The 23,439-nt window shown below is 36.9% G+C and overlaps 1 protein-coding gene across 1 annotated transcript; it reads right to left on the bottom strand.

Moving 5' to 3' along the window:
- Nucleotides 1-3,943: 3,943 nt before the first annotated feature.
- On the bottom strand, nucleotides 3,944-4,891 carry LOC126060978 (olfactory receptor 6M1-like). Its single transcript, XM_049857380.1, has one exon. It carries the CDS (start codon nucleotides 4,889-4,891, stop codon nucleotides 3,944-3,946), a length of 948 nt encoding a protein of 315 aa, XP_049713337.1.
- Between the last annotated feature and the right edge of the window lie 18,548 nt (nucleotides 4,892-23,439).

Here is a 23,439-nt window from a genome sequence, read left to right on the forward strand (position 1 = left end):
AAACAAATAACCCGAATAAGAAACGAGATGGGCCACATCACAACAGACCCAACTGAAATTAAAAGAATCATATCATATTATCACGAAAAATTGTACTCTAACAAATTTGCAAACCTAGAAGAAATGGATGAATTCCTGGAAAAACACTACCTACGTAAAATAACACAATAAGAAGTAGAACAACTGAATAGACCCAGAACAAAAAAAGAGATTGAAACGGTAATCAAAAAACTCCCAACAAAAAAAAGCCCTGGCCCAGATGGCTTTTCTGCAGAGTTCTACCAAATTTTCAGAGAAGAGTTAACACCGCTACTACTAAAGATATTTCAAAGCATAGAAAATGACGGAATACTACCTAACTCATTCTATGAAGCCACCATTTCCCTGATACCAAAACCGGGTAAAAAAAAAAAAAAAAGACACTACAAAAAAAGAAAATTACGGACGTGTATCCCTCATGAACATAGAGGCAAAAATCCTCAACAAAATTCTAGCCGATAGAATTCAACAACATATCAAAAAAATAATCCACCATGACCAAGTGGGATTTATACCAGGTATGCAAGGCTGGTTTAATATTAGAAAAACCGTTAATGTAATACACCATATAAACAAAACAAAAGACAAAACCACATGATCTTATCAATTGATGCAGAAAACGCATTTGACAAAGTCCAACACCCATTTATGATAAAAACTCTCACCAAAATAGGATTTGAAGGAAAATTCCCCAACATAATAAAGGGCATCTATACAAAGCCAACAGCTAACATCACTCTAAATGGAGAGAGCCTGAAAGCATTTCCCTTAAGAACGGGAACCAGATAAGGATGCCCTTTATCACCGCTCTTATTCAACATTGTGCTAGAGGTCCTAGCCAAAGCAATTAGGCTAGACAAAGAAATAAAGAGCATCCGGATTGGCAAGGAGGAAGTAAAATTATCTCTATTTGCAGATGACATGATCTTATACACAGAAAACCCTAAGGAATCCTCCAGAAAACTACTGAAACTAATAGAAGAGTTTGGCAGAGTCTCAGGCTACAAGATAAACATACAAATATCACTTGGATTCCTCTATATCAACAAAAGAACATCAAAGAGGGAATCGCCAAATCAATACCATTCACAGTAGCCCCCAAGAAGATAAAATACTTAGGAATAAATCTTACCAAAGATGTAAAAGACCTATACAAAGAAAACTACAAAGTACTACTATAAGAAACTAAAAAGGACCTACTTAAGTGGGAAAACATACCTTGCTCATGGATAGGAAGACTTAACATAGTAAAAATGTCTATTCTACCAAAAGCCATCTGTACATACAATGCACTTCTGATCCAAATTCCAATGTCATTTTTTAATGTGATGGAGAAACAAATCAGCAACTTCATATGGAAGGGAAAGAAGCCTCGGATAAGCAAAGCATTACTGAAAAAGAAGAAGAAAGTGGGAGGCCTTGCTCTACCTGATTTCAGAACCTATTATACAGCCACAGTAGTCAAAACAGCCTGGTACTGGTACAACAACAGGCACGTAGACCAATGGAACAGAACTGAGAACCCAGATATAAATCCATCCACAAATGAGCAGCTGATATTTGACAAAGGCCCTGTGTCAGTTAATTGGGGAAAAGATAATCTTTTTAACAAATGGTGCTGGCATAACTGGATATCCATTTGCAAAAAAATGAAACAGGACCCATACCTCACACCATGCACAAAAACTAACTCCAAGTGGATCAAAGACCTAAACATAAAGACTAAAACGATAAAGATCATGGAAGAAAAAATAGGGACAACCTTAGGAGCCCTAATACAAGGTATAAACAGAATACAAAACATTACCAAAAATGATGAAGAGAAACCCGATAACTGGGAGCTCCTAAAAATCAAACACCTATGCTCATCTAAAGACTTCACCAAAAGAGTAAAAAGACCACCTACAGACTGGGAAAGAATTTTCAGCTATGACATCTCTACCAGTGCCTGATCTCTAAAATCTATATGATTCTGTCAAAACTCAACCACAAAAAGACAAACAACCCAATCAAGAAATGGGCAAAGGATATGAACATGCACTTCACTAAAGAAGATATTCAGGCAGCTAACAGATACATGAGAAAATGCTCTTGATCATTAGCCATTAGAGAAATGCAAATTAAAACTACGATGAGATTCCATCTCCAACAAGGCTGGCATTAATCCAAAAATCACAAAACAAGAAATGTTGGAGAGGCTGCGGAGAGATTGGAACTCTTATACACTGCTGGTGGGAATGTAAAATGGTACAACCACTTTGGAAATCTATCTGGCGTTATCTTAAACAGTTAGAAATAGAACTACCATACAACCCAGAAATCCCACTTCTCGGAATATACCCTAGAGAAATAAGAGCTTTCACACAAACAGATACATGCACACCCATGTTTATTGCAGCTCTGTTTATGATAGCAAAAAGATGGAAGCAACCAAGGTGACCATCAACAGAGGAATGGTTAAATAAATTGTGGTATATTCACACTATGGAATAGTACGCATCGATAAAGAACAGTGATGAATCTGTGAAACATTTCATAACATGATGAACCTGGAAGGCATTATGCTGAGTGAAATTAGTCAGAGGCAAAAGGGCAAATATTGTATAAGACCACTATTATAAGATCTTGAGAAATAGTATAAACTGAGATGAACACATACTCTTGTGGTTACAAGCGGGGGAGGGAGGGAGGGTGGGAGAGGGTTTTTTACTGATTAGTTAGTAGATAAGAACTACTTTAGATGAAGGAAGGAGAATACTCCATACATGGAAGGTCAGCTCAACTGGACTGGACCAAAAGCAAAGAAGTTTCCAGGATAAACTGAATGCTTCAAAGGTCAGCGGAGCAAGGGCGGAGGTTTGGGGACCATGGTTTAAGGGGACTTCTAAGTCAATTGGCAAAATAATTCTAATATTAAAACATTCCACATTCCACTTTGAAATGTGGCATTTGGGGTCTTAAATGCTAACAAGCGGCCATCTAAGATGCATCAGTTGGTCTCAACCCACCTGGATCAAAGGAGAATGAAGAACACCAAGGTCACACGATAAGTATGAGCCCAAGAGACAGAAAGGGCCACATGAACCAGAGACTTACATCATCCTGAGACCAGAAGAACTAGTTGGTGCCTGACCACAACCAATGACTGCCCTGACAGGGAGCATGACAGAGAACCCCTGAGGGAGCAGGAGAACAGTGGGATGCAGACCCCAAATTCTCACAAAAAGACCATACTTAATGGTCTGACTGAGACTAGAGGAATCCCAGCGGCCATGGTCCCCAAACCTTCTGTTGGACCAGGACAGGAACCATTCCTGAAGACAACTCATCAGACATGGAAGGGACTGGACAGTGGGTAGGAGAGAGATGCTGATGAAGAGTGAGCTGTTTGTATCAGGTGGACACTTGAGACTGTGTTGACATCTCCTGTCTGGAGGGGAGATGGGAGGGTAGAGAGGGTTGGAAGCTGGCAAAATTGTCATGAAAGGAGAGACTGGAAGGGCTGACTCATTAGGGGGAGAGAAAGTGGGAGTATGGAGTAAGGTGTATATAAACTTATATGTGACAGACTGACTTGATTTGTAAACGTTCACTTGAAGCTGAATAAAAATTAAAAAAAAAAAAGAAATTATTAGAACCAGGCTTAAGATTCAGGATTTCTGACTTCCATGCTTTTCCATTAATCCATGTGTGAGGCAATCCAAGAACAGAGCTCAGAACATGTTCTCTTTATGGCTGAATTGCCTCCTCTGGATCTTGACTACAAGACTTTGCCTCTGATGTGGCACCAACCCTACTTATACCTTCTCACATACCTTATTTATTTTCTGATTTTCAAACATGCCTTTCTCCACACTGAGTCAAAAATTTGAAAATAATCATTCTGAGAAAATTTCAAAATGTTTCAAGTTCTTTTGTGCAATGAGGACCTGAGTCTGCTGATTGCTTCTCTCAAGACTTCCTTCACCTTTTGATTTCTCAAGCTGTAAATGAAGGGATTCAGAAGAGGGGTCACCATTGTGGTAAGGACCGCAGTCGCCTTGTCAACATCCAGCAGATGGCTCTGGCTGGGCCTGACATACATGAAGATGTTGCTTCCATAGGCAATGGAGATGACGGTGATGTGAGAAGCACAGGTGGAAAAGGCCTTTTGCTGTCCTTGGGCTGAGGGAATGCGTAAGATGGTAGAGATGATGTAGGTGTAGGACACAGTGGTGAGGACCAGTGATGTCAGGAGGACGAGGGAAGATAAGAGGAAATTTATCATCTCAATGAAATGAGTATCAATACAGGCCACCTGTAGCAGAGGGCCAATGTCACAGAAGAAGTGATGAATTTCCTTATAGCAGAAAGGTAACCTGGACAGCACAATAATTGGGCACAGCACTGACAGAAAGGCTCCCACCCAGCAGCCCAGAACCAGCAGAAGGCAGACTCTACTGTTCATGATGATGGTATAGTGCAGGGGATTACACATGGCCACATAGCGGTCAAAGGACATGACAGCCAAGAGGATGAACTCCACTGTCCCCAAGAAGAAATAGAAGTATGTTTGAGTGATGCAGCCAGCAAGGGATATGGTTTTTCTCTCTTCTAAGAGACAAGCTAGCAACTTTGGGGCAGTGGTAGTTGTGAATAGAATGTCCAAAAATGACAAATTACTGAGGAAGAAGTACATTGGGGTTTGGAGGCGATTATCAGCCCATATTAGGGAAATGATGACCGTATTTCCTGTTAGAGTAAGCATATAAGTAAACAAGAGAACCACAAATAGGGAAATTTGAAGTTTCTGAAGTACAGGGAAAGTGGTCAGGGTAAATTCGGTCACTGTGGTCTGATTTTGCACATTCATTGCATGCAATGGTTAGTATGTCTCTGAAAAAAATTATAAAATATAAAGGGATGAAAATCAACCTAGGTAAGTTTTAACTGTCAACATCTGTGATAAGGGTAAAGTAGAAAACGCTTTGTATAGGAGTCAAGAGTGTTCCAGTCCTGTCTCTGGCCCTAATAAATGTAGGACCTTGGAAAAATTGCATTACTTCTTCAAATCTCACTATTTGCATACTTAAAATGTTTGGTTGAATGAAATTATCTCCATGGTCTCCATCAAGTTTTTACGGTTTTATTCTCTTTTAAGAAAGCCCCTGCCCCTGCTCTACTATTTTCCCAGCTAGCTCTGTGCTTAAGAAGAGAGGTAGATTTAATCGGGAATCTAGTCTTTAGATCTAGAAAATGGAGACAGGGATATTAATAAAAGTTAGTTATTTTCCTTGGTTATTTTAACTTTTAGGCTATCTTTCATATTAAAGTGCAGACACTATGAGTACTGGCCAGGACACTGACAAAACGGATATTTGTCTCTATCTACTTCTGTCATTGGTATGATGTGCAAAGTATCAATGTCACGTCTTGTTGGACAACAAGTAATTCTCATGATCTCTCCATAAGGTCATGTAGTTTTTCTTTTCAATAATGATATAAACTTTTTGATGTCTACACTGTTAGAGAAAAATTGATCCATGATATACGGTTCATAATTTGCATAAGCGATTTTACGTATCTGTGAAGAAACGTCTTTTAGAATGGTCAGTGTGTTTATTCTGTGTTCTTCATAAATGTCTATGTCAACATCTAGGAGAATAAGCAACCCAACTGATTATTACAGGTTCTCTGAAATGGATCTCTTGTACTTTATATTCTTTTCATTTAGATAGGAAGTTAGTTTTTAAAACCATAGCCATTTGTCGTTGAGTCAATTCTGAGTCATGGTGACCCCATGTGCGTAGAGTAGAACTATGCTTCAAGCAGCTTTCATGGCTGCAATATTTTCAAAGCAGATCACGAGGCTTTCCTTCTGAGGTGCTTGTGGTTGGGTTCTAACCGCCAAATTTTCGTTAATAACTGAGAACTTTACAATTTGTGCCACCCAGGGGATCCTGGTCATTTTCAGTAATGCAAAAAAAAAAAAAGGAGTATGAAACACATGCAGGTAGATGGTATTTAAATTTTCATTAATAACTGAGCACTTTACAATTTGTGCCACCCAGGGGATCCTGGTCATTTTTAGTAATGCAAAAAAAAAAAAAAAAAATGGAGTATGAAACACATGCAGGTAGATGGTATTTAACACACTCACCTTTATCTCTGAATACTGCTTAACTTTGCTGACATCTGTACTGCATGTCCGTATAGTTCAATTGAAGCTCTGTCTTTTGCTATATTATTTTGTGTCTAATTTTCTAGTGTCAAGTTAAAATGACCAGTTTCCAAACTCTGAACTCGATGCTTTCTTGGCTTGCACCCCACCTGGTTCCTATTTAAAGGAGGTCATTTTCTTCAGGCCCTCTACCTGGGAAATGTAACTCCCAGCAGCTGTTTTATTTATTTATTTTTTATTGCCTTGATACTTTTTCTGACAAGATTTGTATCTGAAAATTTGGCTGTGACTTTTTCTGGTCCCTGTAGTTTCCTTTTTTATTTCTATTCGTTACTCATTTATCCCACAAATCAAGTCATCCTTACTCTTGTTTTAATAAGAATATTTTCGTCTCTATTGTCTTTGTTCTGAATAAATACTATTTTCTTGAAGAATTATTTGACATTTCTAGGTTGTTGATAAGTAATGTCTTTTACAAATTCGTTGTGGTTTCTGTCCATTTGAGTCATTTTCAAAGGCATTCAGAGCTGAATAACTTGAGTTGCACTTGACTTTGGTAGTAGAGCTCTGTTTACTTCCTTGTAAATCCTGGGTCTGTTTCTACTTCTGTAAAAGATGGGTATTGATCATGTCCATGTTTCTTTCCAGTTTAAATATTTCTTTTGTTTACCACCAGGGCAGTCACCTTATCTATTTAATCCCCCACTCTTTGAACACAAAAGGTGCTTATTTATTTACTGGTAAATAAATGAATCAGAATTGAGAGAGCTCCCCCTTTAAGCATGGCTTCGTAGCTACCTCAAGATTAAGCAATAGAGGCTCTGTAACCTGCATTTTCATATATCAAATACAGATATCTATCATAACTTGTATTTAGTTTTTCTTGATGTCTTTCAATTTTTCTTTAGTTGTTGAAAGGGATATTTGTATTTGTCTCTACCCACTTCTATCATTGGTACTATGTGCTAAGTATTAACGTAATGTCTAGTTGGACATAAGTCACCCCTAGAAAATTGCACAAAATTGTAGTTCTGAATAATTGATTACTACAATATGAATGCTGGGCATGGGGAAGGGACCCAAACACCAGAACATGTAGTATGTATCAGATCTTTCGGGGTTTAGAGGTAGGAGGGTCACAAGAGGACTGGAGGAAAAATACTAGGATAGAAAGAGATCAGTTTACAAAAGCAAGGTACTTTATTTGATATCCCCTGATAAACTTCTAAATTACTACAAGATAGGCTGGTTATCTTCTTTTAAAGGACTTAATTATCAATATAAGGTCTTGATACCAGAGGAACTCTTTCCAGCATAAATATTCTAATGTTTTCTCCTCCTTTCTTACCCCCTCATATTCCCAGATTAAAAAAACAAAACAAAACAAAAATTCCAAAGTGTTCATTACTGCACAAAAAGACATAACCATATCTGGGTGGATAAGTTTTAAGGTTATTGAGACATAATGTAAAACTAGAACACCTTACTAGAGAAGTAGAAGCACTTTAACATTCCCTTTCACTTCCCCTTCTCCCTTTATCGCTAACATCACTGAGGACTGATAAGTATCTTCAGGAGAATAGTGTGGATCCCATACAGCTGCCTCTCATCTACCACATTGTTCCTTCTATTTGTCTGGTCAACTGTTTTACAACATTTTTATAGACTTCTTGCCTAAATAGTCTTTTATGGCCCTGACAGAACCTTGATTCTCTTCTGATATTGTGAAAGGTAGACAACTTGGGAGTTTTAACAAGAAAAACCTGAGATGGTTGGACAACAAATTGAGTGGCCATGGTTGTCATATGGATTTTATAACCAATGGAAAATGGCATTGAGAGCTTCATATTCTGCTGTACTTTAGGACATATCCTGCTGTATTTTAGGACAAATATACTCCTTTGAGAAGACCTTAAGATGTACCTCCTGTGAAGAATCTTAAGTTTGTGATAATGAAAAGAAGAAAAAAGAAAATTAAATAACCCTGGCTGTTCTAGATTATCCCAGGGCCCTCAGGAGCTCTCATGTCCAGAGGAAAAAATTTAAATCTTCATAATCTATAGATAACAATTCAATTATAAACTAGCCAAATTAAGGCTTTTCGTTTTTTGGTGGAGCCCTGGTGGCATAATGGTTAAAAGCTTGGCCACTAACCAAAAGGTCAGGAGTTTGAACCCACTAGCTGCTCCTTGGAAATCCTAGGGGGCAGATCTACTCTGTGGTATAGGGCTGCTACGAGTTGGAATCGGCTTGATGGCATAAGTTTTTTCTTTTTTTTCAGGTTTTTGGTATTTTTCCTCAATACCAATTCTGTGGATCCCTAGAAAACTGCACATTTCAAGATTCAAGATTTAGTCAGGAAAATGGGGCCTAATGGGAAAAGGATAGCAAATTTTAGAATCAGGAAACCTGCTCTGTATTTCTGGTTTGGCCACTTGTAGCTCTGTGATCTTTCATGAGATTCTTAAGCTCCCTAAGTCTTATCTTTGTTATCTATAAAATGGTGTAGTTATACTTCAAGGTCCAAGACAGTGATTTATACCTACCTGGTGCTCAACAAATATTTGTTAAGAACATGGGGAAGGATGAACAGAAATGGAATAAGATACAGGAGGGAGGTTAGTGATAATTAGAGATCTTTGCTGCTATATCATGTAGCTATCAGTAAACTGTCAGAAAGTTTAATTGTAACTGAAGTACATTAAAAACATTCAATTATACAGTTACGGTAAAGTTATAACACTTTGCATCTGCCCTCACTAAAATTTTTGACAGAACAAGAATTTCACATTAATTTATGAAATATACATGAAAATAGAACAGGCTGTTTAAAATCTAAATATGGATAATTACATAAAAATATACTTACATCATACTGATTTGCAAAATAATAGGTGTTTTCTTCATACAGATGTGTTAAGAAACTCAAAATTTGGTTGTCATCTAGTGTTCTTTAGATTCTTTTATTGCTACAGCTTTGAATTTTATATAAACCTCTCTCAGTGTTACTCTGACACCCTTTCCCAAGTGATCTTAACCCCCCGTTCAAAAACACAGCAAATGTTTATTTAGTTTTTGCCTAAGAACTCTATCCTTTTTCCCTTGATTGGAAAACTGTCTTTTTGTAACCTCTGATTACATCTTCTAGTTCTTTCTGTTAGTGCCCTAGAAAGAGTCAAAGTTTAGAATTATCTGAAGAATAAGTCCAAGTGCTATGTTATCTTTTAACCTTTTATCTTATATATTCAGTGTATTTCAACTGAATATTCCTCTGAGTGTCAAATAATATACATTTTGACCAAGGGTGGCAGAATGGTTAGATTTGGTGATAAATCAGGAAGTCAGATACAACTGAATTAAGCCCAGGTCTTCTGACTTCTACTTTAGATCTTTGGTAAAAAAGACTGAAAGTTTACCAACTCTCAGATTTTTTCTCAATTATAGGAATGTAATTTTCTATCTAGTTGGTGAATTTCTATTTCTTCTGTAGACCCATCAAGAAAATGGGAGTTTTTCAAATTCCTAGAACCTTAGGTTAGAAGAGAGCTTAACGGGCATATGAGCCAATCTGGTCCTAACAAATTTTCCAATGTTTCCAACAAGTTGTTGTACAGTGATGTTAAACTCACTATTTCTTGAGGCCTCTCATTTTCACTCTTACAACCTTGATTGTTAGAAAAAATTCCTATTCACATTGACTTAAAACATCTCTCTAAACTTTCATCATCTTGCTGAGGTACTACTGTTCAGTTGGCAGGCATATGGTGACTCAAATTTGGATACCTGATTTCCATTCTCCAGAAAATCTTATCTTTCTTATATTAAAGTGATTACACTTGGATGAACTGCTATATTTAATGATTTTTTGTTTGTTTGCCTTTAGAGATTTGATTTAGAATGGCTCTTGGGACTGTGGCCAAAAAAAAAAAAAAAAGACAATTATTATTATTGCAATCAAAGTATGTTAAAACTGAAGCAACTAATCAGAGTTACAAAGTTAAGGACTCCTGGGAGACTCTCACGGGCGTTCTATTTTACTTACTTAAAAACTTAGAGAACTGCCCCAGGGAACTGGAAACTTAGAAAACTTTTTGTTTGTTTCCTGAAATGTTGGTAACTTATTGCAATCAGTTTTAAACTGCTTTTTAATCTGAGAATCTTTGCACACAGACACATATATATGTTTATATTTTGAAACCCATTTTATTAAGGTATGATTTATATACAATAAGCAATTTTAATTGCATAATTTGTTGAGTTTTGACAAATGTATACGGCTGTGTGTCCACTACCACTACCACAACAGCGGTTTACAATATTTGCATTACCTTAAAAAGTTTCCTTGTGCCCTTTGCAGTAAATGCTCTCTCCTCTCCACTCCAGGCCCTGAAACCACTCATGTGTTTTTTGTTGTTATAGCTTTATATTTTCTAGAATTTCGTATAAATGGACTGTTAAAGCATGCAGCCTTTTATGTCTGGCTTTTTAAATTTAATCTGATGCCTTTGAGACTCCTCTAAATGATTCATGTATCAGTAGTTTCTTTGTATTCCTGGGTATTATATATTGTATTAATATACCATAGGTGGTTTATCCATTCATCAGTTGATAGACACTTGAATTGTTATCAATTTTTGGCTATTGTGAATAAATCTGTCAACATTCGATTACATGTTTTTATGTGAATATTTGTTTTCATTTCTCTTGGGTAATTTTCTGTCACTGAGACTGCTGTGTTGTAAATATATGTTTAACTATGTAAGAAATTGTCAAACTGTTTCTGAAAGTGCTTGTACTAATTTTTCATTCCTGCCAGCAATGTATGAAAATTACTGTAGCTCCACATCCTTGTCAACACTTGGTATTGTCAGTCTTTTTAGCCATCTCATAGATGTATAGTGGAATCATCTGATTTTGTCTTTAGTTTGCATTTCTGTAACGTTTAATGGGGTTGAGGATTTTTTTTACTATTTATTTTCTGTTTATATATCTTTTTTAATGAAGTATCTATTGAAATATTTTGACCATTATTATTTTTATTTCAGGCTGTCTTCTTATTGTTTATTTACAAAAGTTTTTTTTTTCTATTGGATACCAGTCATTTATCAGATATTTTGCAAATGTGTTCTCCCCATCTATAACTTCCTTGCCTTTTAATTTTGTGAACAATCTCTTAGAAATGACTCAATTGAAAAGTGCTGTTGTTTGATTATATTGATGATATAATGTTGATATCTCAATTTGAAGATCAAGCTACGACCGAATTACAAATGCTGGTTAGTCATATGATTAGGGTGTGACTGACTAATTTGGCTGAAGTGCAGAACCCAGCAAAAACAGTAATATCCTTAGGAATTGCTTGGGCTGGAGCCATTAGAGATATTCTTCAAATGACTATTAAATAAATAATTGTTTCTGCCAGCTCCAAAATGAAAAAAAGAGGCAGAAAGAATGATGGTTTGTTTGGTTTCTGAAGAAGTCACATATAATACTTGAGAATTATAACCAAGTTATCAGGAAAAAAGCTGAATTTGAATGGAGCTTTAAACAGATTATATTGTAACTTCAAAGAGCTATTTGATTTCCCTGGCACTGAAGAATCCTGATGCTCGAATGTATTAGAAGTGGTAGCAGTGCACAATCATGGTCACTAATGCTTTTCAAAAGCCCATGACTATCACCTGGAGATATGACTTCAATTTGGACTAGAAAATTATCTCAGGCTGCATTCAGGATAGGTGGTTTTGCTCTGGTGGCACAGTGGTTAAGAGCTTAGCTGCTGACCAAAGGGTTGGCATTTCAAATCCATCGGCTGCTACTTGGAAACCCTATGGGACAGTTCTACTGGGTCCTATAGAATGGCTATGAGTCGGAATCGACTCATTGGCAATGGGTTTGGTTTAGTTTTTTTTGTCTTTAGTTGAAATTGCTTACTGGCTGTAAGCAAATTTTCTATTATAGAGATAACTAAATTATTTTGAGACCTGTTATGGATTTTGTCAGAACAACATACCATTATTAAATCAAATGGGAATGGTATATTCCAGAACATACAATATGGGGGGTTACTTGGGAATATCCACTGAATACAAGAACAGGTGGTTGCTGTCCCCTTTGGCCCTACAGTAGATAGCCGTGATGAGTTACCTGACTCCATAGATGAACGTGACCTCCCTATGATAAGTTATCAGAAACAGCATGGCTTACAGATGGCAGCTCAAGGATGGCAGACTAATATTCTCTGTAAGGCAGTTACATTGCAATTGGTTGATGGATGCATTTTGGAGAACAAAAAGTTAAATAGGCTTAATGGACAGAACTAAGAGCGGCATTCTCTATGACATCAGAGGAACTAGATAATGAAAAATTATGATACAGTATGGATTTACAACAATTTGTGGGAACTAGGTAATGGATTGGTAATATGGTCCAGAAAATGGGCCTTAGATGACAGGAAGATAAAAGAAACCACAGTGTGGGGTTTCAAGATTTGGAAAAGCCCATGTACATACATAGAGAAAATAAAAATGGAGTATTTTAGTACTCATCCAAGGGAATTAAAAAAAAAAAAAAAACCCACAAAACACTGTCTGAATTAAAGTAGAATCAGCAAGTAGGTATCTTTGTTTGCTCTTGTATTTTTATTGTGCAAGTTTACAAGTCAAGTCAGTCTCTCATACAAAACTATATACGCCTTGCTATATACTCCTAGTTGTTCTCCCCCTAGTAAGACAGCACACTCCTTCCCTCCACCCTGTACTTCCGCATCCATTCAGCCAGCTTCTGTCCCCCTCTGCCTTCTCATCTCCCCTTCCGACAGGAGCTTCGCACATAGTCTCATGTGTCCACTTGAGACAAGAAGCTCAGTCCTCACAAGTATAATTTTCTACCTTATAGTCCAGTCCAATCCTTGCCTGAGGAGTTGGCTTTGGGAATGGTTCCAGTCTTGGGCTGACAGAAGGTCTGGGGACTATGACCTCCGGGGTCTCTCTAGTCTCAGTCAGGCCATTAAGTCTGGACTCGAGAATTTGAGGTCTGTATTTCAGTACTCTCCTGCTCCATCAGGGATTCTCTGTTGTGTTTTCTGTCAGGGCAGTCATTGGTTATAGCAAGGCACCATCTAGTTCTTCTGGTCTCAGGCTGATGTTGTCTCTGATTTATGTGGCCCTTTCTGTCTTTTGGGGTCATAAATACCTTGTGTCTTTGGTGTTCTTCATTCTCCTTTGCTCCATGTGGGTTGAGACCAATTGATGCATCTTAGATGGCTGCTTGCTAGCTTTTAAGACCCCAGACACCACTCACTACAGTGGGATGCAGGATGTTTTCTTAATAGCTTTTATTGTGCCAATTGACCTAAATGTCTCCTGAAACCATTGTCCCCAGACTCCTGCCCCTGCTTTTCTGGACTTCAAAGCATTCGGTTTATTCAGGAAACTTCTTTGCTTTTGGTTTAGTCCAGTTGTGCTGACCTCTCCTGTATTGTGTGTTGTCTTTCCCTTCACCTAAAGTAGTTCTTGTCTACTATCTAATTAGTGAATACACCTCTCTCTCTCTCCCTCCCCTCTCTTGTAATCATCAAAGAATATTTTCTTCTCTGTTAAACTATTTCTTGAGTTCTTATAATAGTAGTCTCATACAATATTTGTCCTTTTGCAACTGACTAATTTCAATCAGCATAGTGCCTTCCAGATTCCTCCATGTTATGAAATATTTCACAGATTCATCCTTGTTCTTTATTGGTGTGTAGTATTCCATTGTGTGAATACACCATAATTTATTCATCCATTCATCTGTTGATTGCACCTTGGTTGCTTCCATCTTTTTGCTATTGTAAACAGTGCTGCAATGAACATGGGTGTGCATGTATCTGTTCGTGTAAAGGCTCTTATTTCTCTAGGATATAGTCCAAGGAGTAGGATTGCTGGATTGTATGGTAGTTCTATTTCTAGTTTTAAAATGAAGCCCCAAACCGATTTCCAAAGTGCCTGTACCATTTTACATTCCCACCAGCAGTGAGGACCTCTCTCCACAACCTCTCCAACATTTATTTTGTGTTTTTTGGATTAATGCCAGCCTTGTTTGACTGAGATGGAATCTCATTGTAGTTCTGATTTGCATTTCTCTAATGGTTAATGATCATGAGCGTTTCGTCATGTATGTTAGCTACCTGAATGCCTTCTTTAGTGAAGTGTCTGTTCATATCCTTTGCCCATTTTTTAATGGGGTAATTTGTCTTTTTGTTGTTGAGGTTTTTCAGTATCATATAGACTTTAGAGATCAGATGCTGATTGGAAATGTCATAGCTAAAAAATTTTTCCCATTCTGTAGGTAATCTTTTTACTCTTTGGGTGAAGTCTTTGGATGAGCATAGGTGTTTGATTTTTAGGAGCTCCCAGTTATCTAGTTTCTCTTCTGGTGTTTGTGCATTGTTAGTAATATTTTGTGTACTGTTCATGCTATGTATTAGGGTTCCCAGCATTGTTCCTATTTTTTCTTCCATGATCTTTATCATTTTAGATTTTATATTTAGGTCTTTGATCCATTTTGAGTTAGTTTTTGTGCATGGTGTTAGGTATGGGTCTTATTTCTTTTTTTTGCAGATGGCTATCCAGTTATGCCAGCACCATTTGTTAAAGAGACTGTCTTTTCCCCCATTTAACTGACTTTGGGGCTTTGACAAGTATCAGCTGCTCATATGTGAATGGATTTATGTCTGTATTCTCAATTCTGTTCCATTGGTCTGTGTATCTGTTGTTGTACCAGTACCAGGCTGTTTTGACTACTGTGGCGGTATAATACGTTCTAAAATTAGGTAGTGTAAGGCCTCCAAGTTTGTTCTTCTTTTTCAGTAATGCTTTACTTAACCGGGGCCTCTTTCCCTTCCATATGAAACTGGTGATTTGTTTCTCTCATTAAAATATTTCATTGGAATTTGGACCGGAATTGCATTATAACTGTAGATTGCTTTGGAAGAATAGACGTTTTTATATTGTTGAACCTTCCTATCCATGAGCAAGGTATGTTTTTCCACTTCTGTAAGTCTCTTTTGGTTTCTTACAGTAGTGTCTTGTAGTTTTCTTTGTGTAGGTCTTTTGCATCTCTGGTTAGATTTATTCCTAAGTATTTTATCTTCTTGGGGGCTATTGTAAACGGTATTAATTTGGTGATTTCTTCTTTGATGTGCTTTTTGTTGGTGTAGAGGAATCCAACTTATTTTTGTATGTTTAACTTGTATCCTGATACTCTGCTGAACTCTTCTATTACTTTCAACAGTTTTCTTGAGGATTCTTTAGTGTTTTCTGTGTATAAGATCGTGTCATCTGCAAATAGAGATACTTTTACTTCTTCCTTGCCAATCTGGATATCTTTTATTTCTCTGTCTAGCCTAATTGCTCTGGCTAGAATCTCCAGCACAATGTTGAATAAAAGTGATGATAAAGGACGTCCTTGCCCGGCTCCCATTCTTGAGGAGAATGCTTTCAGACTCTCTCCATTTAGGATGATGTCAGCTATTGGCTTTGTATAAATGCCCTTTATTATGTTGAGGAATTTTCCTTCTATTCCTATTTTGCTGACAATTTTTATCATGAATGGGGTTTGGACTTTGTCAAATGCATTTTCTGCATCATTTGTTAAGATCATGTGGTCCTTGCCTTTTGTTTTATTTATATGATGGATTACGTTGGTTGTTTTTCTAATGTTGAACCATCCGTGCGTGCCTGGTTTGAATCCCACTTGGTCATGGTGAATTATTTTTTTGAGTTGTTGAATTCTATTGGCTAGAATTTGGCTGAGGGTTTTTTCATCTAAGTTAATGAGGGATATAAGTCTGTAATTTCCTTTTTTGTGGTGCCTTTACCTCATTTTGGTATCAGGGATATGCTGGTTTCATAGAATGAATTTGGAAGCCTTCCAGCCTTTTTTATTCTCTGAAATACCTTTAGTAGTAGTGGTGTTAACTTTTCTCTGAATGTTTGGTAGAACTCTGCAGTGAAGCTGTCTGGGCCAGGGCTTTTTTTTTTGTTGGAAGTTTTTAAATTACTTTTTCAATCTCTTGTTTTGTTATGGTTTTTTTTTTTTAGTTGTTCTACCTCTGTGTTAGTTTAGGTAGGTAGTATGTTTCTAGGAATTCATCCATTTCTTCTAGATTTTCAAATTTGTTAGAATACAGTTTTTAATAGTAATCTGATATGATTCTTTTAATTTCAGCTGGGCCTGTTGTTATATCACCCATCTCATTTCTTATTCAGGTTATTTGCTTCCTCTCCTGTTTTTCTTTTGTCAGTTTGGCCCATGATTTATCAATTTTGTTAATTTTTTCAGAGAAACAGCTTTTGGTCTTGTTAACTCTTTTGATTGTTTTTCTGTTCTCTATTTCATTTAATTCTGCTCTAATTTTTATTATTTGCTTTCTTTTGGTGCCTGAGAGTTTCTTTTGTTACTCTCTTTCTATTCGTTCAAGTTGTAGGGATAGTTCTTTGATTTTGGCCCTTTTTTCTTTTTGTGTATGTGCCTTTATTGAAATAAATTGACCTCTGAGCACTGCTTTCGCTGTGTCCCAAAGGCTCTGATAGGAAGTGTTTTCATTCTTATTGGATTTTATGAATTTCTTTTTTCTATCCTTATTTTCTTATAACCAAGTTATTTTGAATGGGGTATTCTTCAGTTTCCAAGTGTTTGGTTTCTTTTCCCTGTTTTTTCTTTTATTGGTATCTACTTTATGGCCTTATGGTCAGAGAAGATGCTTTGTAATATTCAAAGTTATGGGTTCTGTTAAGTCTTGCTTTATGGCCTAATATGTGTTTATTCTAGAGAACGTTCCATGTGCACTGAAATAGAAAGTATACCTGGCTACTGTTGGGTGGAGTGTTCTGCATATGTCTATGAGGTCAAATTGGGTGATTGTGGCATTTAGATCTTCTGCATCCTTATTGAGCTTCTTTCTGGATGTCCTGTCCTTCACTGAAAGTGGTGTGTTGAGGTTTCCTACTACTATTTTGGAGCTGTCTACCTCACTTTTCAATGCTGTTAGAGTTTGTTTTATGTATCTTGAAGCCCTATCACTGGGTACATACATATTTAATATTGTTATATCCTCCTGGTATATTGTCCCTTTAATGATTATATAGTGTCCTTCCTTATCCCTTGTGGTGGATTTAACTTTAAAATCTATTTTTTCAAAATTAATATTGCCATTCCTGCTCTTTTTTGATTGTTGTTTGCTTAATATATTTTTTCCATCCTTTGAGTTTTAGTTTGTATGTTTAAGTGTAGGGTATGTCTCTTATAGGCAGCATATAGACAGATCGTGTTTTTTTTTTTTAATCTATTCTGTTACTCTCTGTCTCTTTATTGGTGCATTTAGTCCATTTACATTCAGCATAATTATGGATAGGTATGAGTTTAGTCCTGTCATTTTGATGTCGTTTTTTCTGTGTTGTTGACAGTTTCTTTTTCACACTTAATTTTTTTGTGCTGAGTAATTATGTTTATATATTATCTTTTCCTCTTATTCATTATTGGTGGTTGATTTTGTTTTTGCTGAGGCTTTATTTTTTTCTTGTATTTTATTTTGATGAGTAGGATTGTTAGTTTCCTTTGTGTTTACCTTAATATTTACCCCTATTTTTCTAAGTTTAAACCTACCTTTTACTTCTTTATATCACCTTGTCTTCCTCTCCATATGAAAGATCTATGACTACATTTTTTATTCCCTCTTTATTGTTTTAATGTTGTCATATTTTACATAATGACATCACTGTTTCTGTGTTTTGAGTGTTTTTTAAATCTTGATTTATTTTTGTGATTTCTCTATCTGGGTTGACATCTAGTTTCTCTGTCCTGTGTTCTAGTCTTGGGTTGATATCTGCTATTATTGTTTTTCTTACCAGAGAACTCCCTTTAGGATTTCTTTAGTTTTGGTTTGTTTGTTTGTTTTACAAATTCCCTATACTTCTGTTTATCTAGGAATGTCCTGATTTTGCCTTCATATTTGAGAGACAGTTTTGCTGGATATGTGATTCTTGGGTGGCCTTTTTTTTTTTTTCTTCAATGCTTTATATAAGTCATCCCATTGCCTTCTTGCCTATGTGGTTTCTTCCGAGTAGTCCGAGCTTATTTTATTTATCCCTAGCCACTCTTAAAATTCTCTTTATTTTTGGTTTTGGGAAGATTGATTATAATTTATCTTGGTCACTTTCTTTTGAGATCTACCTTCTGTGGAGTTCAATGAGCATCTTGGTTAGGATCTTCTCATCTTTCACGATATCAGGCAAGTTTTCTGCCAATAAATATTCAATAATTCTCTCTGTGTTTTCTTTTATTCCTCCTTGTTTTGTTATTCCAATCACTTGTAGGTTATTTCTCTTGATAGAGTCCCACATGATTCTTAGGGTTTCTTCATCTTTTAAAATTCATTTATCTGATTTTTCTTCAAATATATTGGTGCCAAGTGTTTTATCTTCAATCTCACTAATTCTCCCTTCCATTTCATTAGTTGTGCTCCTCTGACTTTCTATTCAGTTGTCTAATTCTGTAGTTTTATTGTTAATGTTCAGAATTGTTTATTGCTGTCTATGGATTCTTATAGCCTATTAACATTTTTCATTGTGTTCTTGAATACCTTTTTAATTTCTTCAACTGCTTTATCTGTGTGTTCCTTGGCTTGTTCTGCATTTTGCCAGACATTTTTCCTGATGCCTTGAAGAGTTCTGTATATTAATCTTTTGTATTCTACATCTGGTAATTCCAGGAAGATACCTTCATCCGGAAGATTCTTTGTTTTGAGAGCTTGTTGAAGCAATCATGGTCTGCTTCTTTATGTGATTTGATATTGACTGTTGACTCTGAGCCATCTATCAGTTATTGTATCAGCTTATTTTATGTTTGCTTACTGTATCGTAGCTTTTTGCTTTGTTTTATTTTGATACACTCACATAGGCTGCTTGAGTGAGCTTGCTTGATTATTTTAGCCTTTGAAGCTCTAATGTCCTGTTACCAGATGGCTAGAGCTATTATCAGGTATATGAGCCTAGGAGTCCATTCACTTTTCTTGTATGGATTCAGCTCAGATGTCCAGGTATTTGGTTATCAAGTGTGTGGTACAGGCTTTGTCCTACAGTCTTAGAGGGGTAGGGGTGATTGGTGTAGGCACAGGTGTCTGTTTTCAGCAGGGGGTCATGCTGTGAACAAGGCAGGGGCTGACAATTGTCCCCTGAGTGTCTGTGAGCAAAGTGCGTCCGTGTTCCCTACAGTGCACAGGTGGGTGGGTTCTGCAGCCAGACCATGGGTACCCAATGCTTTTGGTTGTAAGAACTGGGAGGTACCACTTATCCTTGGACCCCTGTCGTGGGTGGCTGGGTGACATGGGTGGAGCCACCAGTACTCAGGCCTCTGATGTGGGTAGGTGAGGACTCTGTTTAATAGGCAAGGTGGTGTCAAACATCAAAAATGCACCTCTCTCCCTGCGCAGCTGAGACAGTTGAAGTCTGCCAACAAGAACTTATTCTTCTGAAATGGGCCCACAGAGGTCCATGCAGGGGTAAAAGCTCTTCAAAGTCTGTGGACCATTTGTGACTGGACAGAAGCATTTTCTGTCCTGAGTTCATCAGCTTAGTGGAGCTGGCAGATTATCTTTCCCCCAGTTGTGAATTTATTCCTTCTCCAAGGCCAGAAGAATGGCTCAGGGTGCACAGTAGGATGTGTCTCAGGCCCAGGGAAATCAACAGCCACTGATGTCAGCTTGCAGACTGGTGGTATGGTAAAATAAACGCAACTACTTAGCTTTTTCCAAGAGCTGCATTGTTCTCAGTTTCTGGAGGTGTGAGTAGGCTGTGCACCTCACTGTCTTTCTCTGAGGAAACCACTTCTGGAACTCTACCTCCAGCCCCACCATGCTAGCTCCAGGGGATCATGTCTGAGGGTTCCCGCTGAGTAAGGTCCGGCAACTCCTTGCTGCTTCTGAACTGTCTTTCCCTCACCCTGCCACTCAGTCCACTTTCTAGCTTTGCCTTTGATGTTCAAGGCTCCTAGCTTGTCATATATAATCATTTTGCTTGTCTTTTTGGGTGTTTGTTTTAAGAAGGATCGCTGGAAGTGTCTGACTACTCTGCCATCTTGGCCACACCTCCTCCCATTTGCTCTTTTGAAGTGGACTTTGGAAATGGATACTGAGGATGAGCAATCATAGAGGCATTAAAGCAGTACAAAGACGGGTAGGAAACATGGTATTTCTTTGCTTTCCTCATAATCTTGAAATGTAGCTAAAAATTGCCCTGTTTGCCAACTGGAACATAGAGACTAAAAGCAGCTCTGAGCCAGCTTCAAAGAGGATATGGGCTGTTCCTTAGTTGGCATATGGATTGCATTAGCTAGTTACTTACCCTCCGGGTGGATATTGACAAGTCTTTACTGGGAGAGAAGCTCATTCTGAATATGGATTTGCATACCTGGAAACTGAAGGGAATGTCTCTAATACTATTACAGTCCTAGAACAGAAAAAAGATTTCAATTTGAAACCCTTGTTTATTTACCATCTGATCAAGGAACCTGTTTTACTGTATGTGTAACAATGAGCAAACACACCAAGTCCAATGAATTTATCTCATACCTTGCCATAAACAAAGGAATGGACTAATTGAAAATTGGAATGGACATTTGAGACATCTTACTAAATTGGGGGGTAATAAGAGATTGGAGGAATCATTTGCAGAATTGAGTGAATGTGCTTAAGGGGGGTGGTTTGCCATTGGATACATTGTAGAGATGATATGGAAGAGGGGTTGTGAAGTGACACAATAAATTACATAAACTTTTTTTCTAATTCTACAAATATTTCCTTTTCTTTCCCTGATCCTGTAGTACAAGGACTTGAATTACACTTACGAGTTCCAAAGGAAGAATCAATTGCTTAACATAACACCATATCCTAACAGAATTTTGGGATGGTTTATTCCTTCTCCTCACCTGTCTAGGCTTGGATTAATGATATCTCTATTTTTTCTACCCAGTGGACATTTCTATAAGCATGTACTTATCTAACTCTCTCCTTCTGACTAGGACTGGATGAAGAATCATACTGGCCAGAATTCTATTATTGCTACCTCTGTGGGTCATTCCACTTGCTGAATATAGCAGTCACACCCCAGGGAGAAGGATGTGGGTAAACTTTAAGAGCAAATAGCAAAGAGAAAGGAGAAGTGAATCCTGATGGAAAAAAAAAAATTTTTTTTTTTGATGGAAAAGGAGTCTATAAATGGATAACACAAAAAAGAAAGACATACTACCTTGATACCTCATGAGAAGCTGAGAGCAAGAGAATGATTATCTTTGCTATATTCACAGATGCCCATAAAAACAAAGCCTGGTGAAAACTACTTCTGTTTTTGAAACTAAAGGTCCAGGCCAGTTTAAGAAACATTCAATATGAAGTCATCTACGTAATGCTTTTGGATAACACTAATTGCATCTTGTAGGTAAACATTTGGAATAATTCTAACATTGCTTTGCATTTTGAGAGGTAATGTGTATACAGTTGCCTCTTGAGTGCTCACAAATGACATTGTTGAAAACAAAGTCAGAGACCACTGCACAACTGTTAACCTAGGTCATGATCTGTTGAGAAAGGTGCCCATATAAAATAGACGCAAAATATCTGCTACGCTTGTCATAGTACCTTAACACCTATAAATCATAATTTTGTGGATGGATGGTGATAACCAAGGTAAAGAATGTTTGACAGAAATCAACATTCACTAGTGGCACTTATGTAGAGCTTTTTGGCATACTCTAAGGTCTATTTGTGGGCAGCTTTTAGCCATACAACATAGTCTTCAAGAACTCAACACCTTTTGGTCAAAAATGTGTACTCAAGCAAACATTAGCACTGAGGTGATGGATAAACTAACATTTGGTGAAATGCTCTAAAAGAGGCTTGACTGAAATTGGCACAAGCTTATTAAAAACTGAATCTGTCTTTGATGAAAAGAGATATACTGAGGAAAAAGACTTTTGGGTCCAAACTGGCCATCAGAAGGCCAATTGTTATTTCAGGAAGATGGTGAAGAATGGCAAGTAGGTTGAACAGACAACTTGGTTTTAGAAAAATAGATGAACTGTAAAGACAGACAACATGCTAGGGGACAAAGATGGGAAAGATTGTATGTGCACACTGACCCAATGGTGCTATTGCATATGCGCCTCCAGATAGAAGTGGAGGTAGCTCAAAGAAAATACCTGCAATCTTTGCAGGTATTGCAGATGGAATGAACTTATTGGTAGTTTGTGGTCTTCGTATTCTGTGGGAATCTATAAATGGAAAAAATAATTTGCATGGGTGATCTCTAACTTCCCAGACCCCATGCATATACAAAAGCACACTTACCCATTAGTGCAAATTAAGAAGCATGCAATCTTCTATGGAATTACCTATGGAATGCATTTGGGTGACACTAATTTTACGTTGTAGAATAGGAATTGGAGGCCTATTAACCTTGACAAGGATATTACCAATTAGAAGAATATGTTCATTGCTTGAAATTCAGGTCAGTTGTGAAACCACTCTTTCCAGTATGAAAGAGGACATATATCAATGCTCATAAGAGACTTGGAGTCCAGAATCAACTGTGAGTTGCCTCCTGATTTATACTTCAATGTATGACAGCATTTGGTATATGAGTAAGGGCTGATTTCCTTAAGAATTATAAGAAAATATTATTTTAATTCTAATTGATTTATTTTGGAATGACCTTAGTCTAACTCGTAATAATGTAATTGCTATTTGTGTAACACTAGAGTAACTTATAAGATTAATTTTATTGATTTTTATATAACCTATAGTAATTTTTTTATAGTAATACTAAATTTTTTAAATTTTTTTATAGTAATACTGATATTAATACTGTTATTAAAAGTCAAAAGTGTTGAATTAATATGCTCCCCCTCCCCCCTCCACCAAGCTCTTCCAATGGAAGCTAACTGGCCAGAGAAATAACTAGATTTATTTAGTAAGCAATTCTTATATGGCATCAATCTATTGGTACTTTTCATAAAGTTCAAATATCAGTGGTGAAAACATGTAAAAGAGTTGTTAAGCTTGTGAATGATTACAAACATACTTATTGTGTGTTATTTGGTAAATGGAAGTGTTTCTTTAAAGCAGTACCTGTATTCCTTTAAATGATCAAATAATTAGTATTTTTGGTTTTTATTTTCCTTTTTCTGGTTTATAAATATTAAAAAGA

Source organism: Elephas maximus, chromosome 17, assembly GCF_024166365.1.
Source record: "Elephas maximus indicus isolate mEleMax1 chromosome 17, mEleMax1 primary haplotype, whole genome shotgun sequence".
NCBI lineage: Eukaryota > Metazoa > Chordata > Mammalia > Proboscidea > Elephantidae > Elephas > Elephas maximus.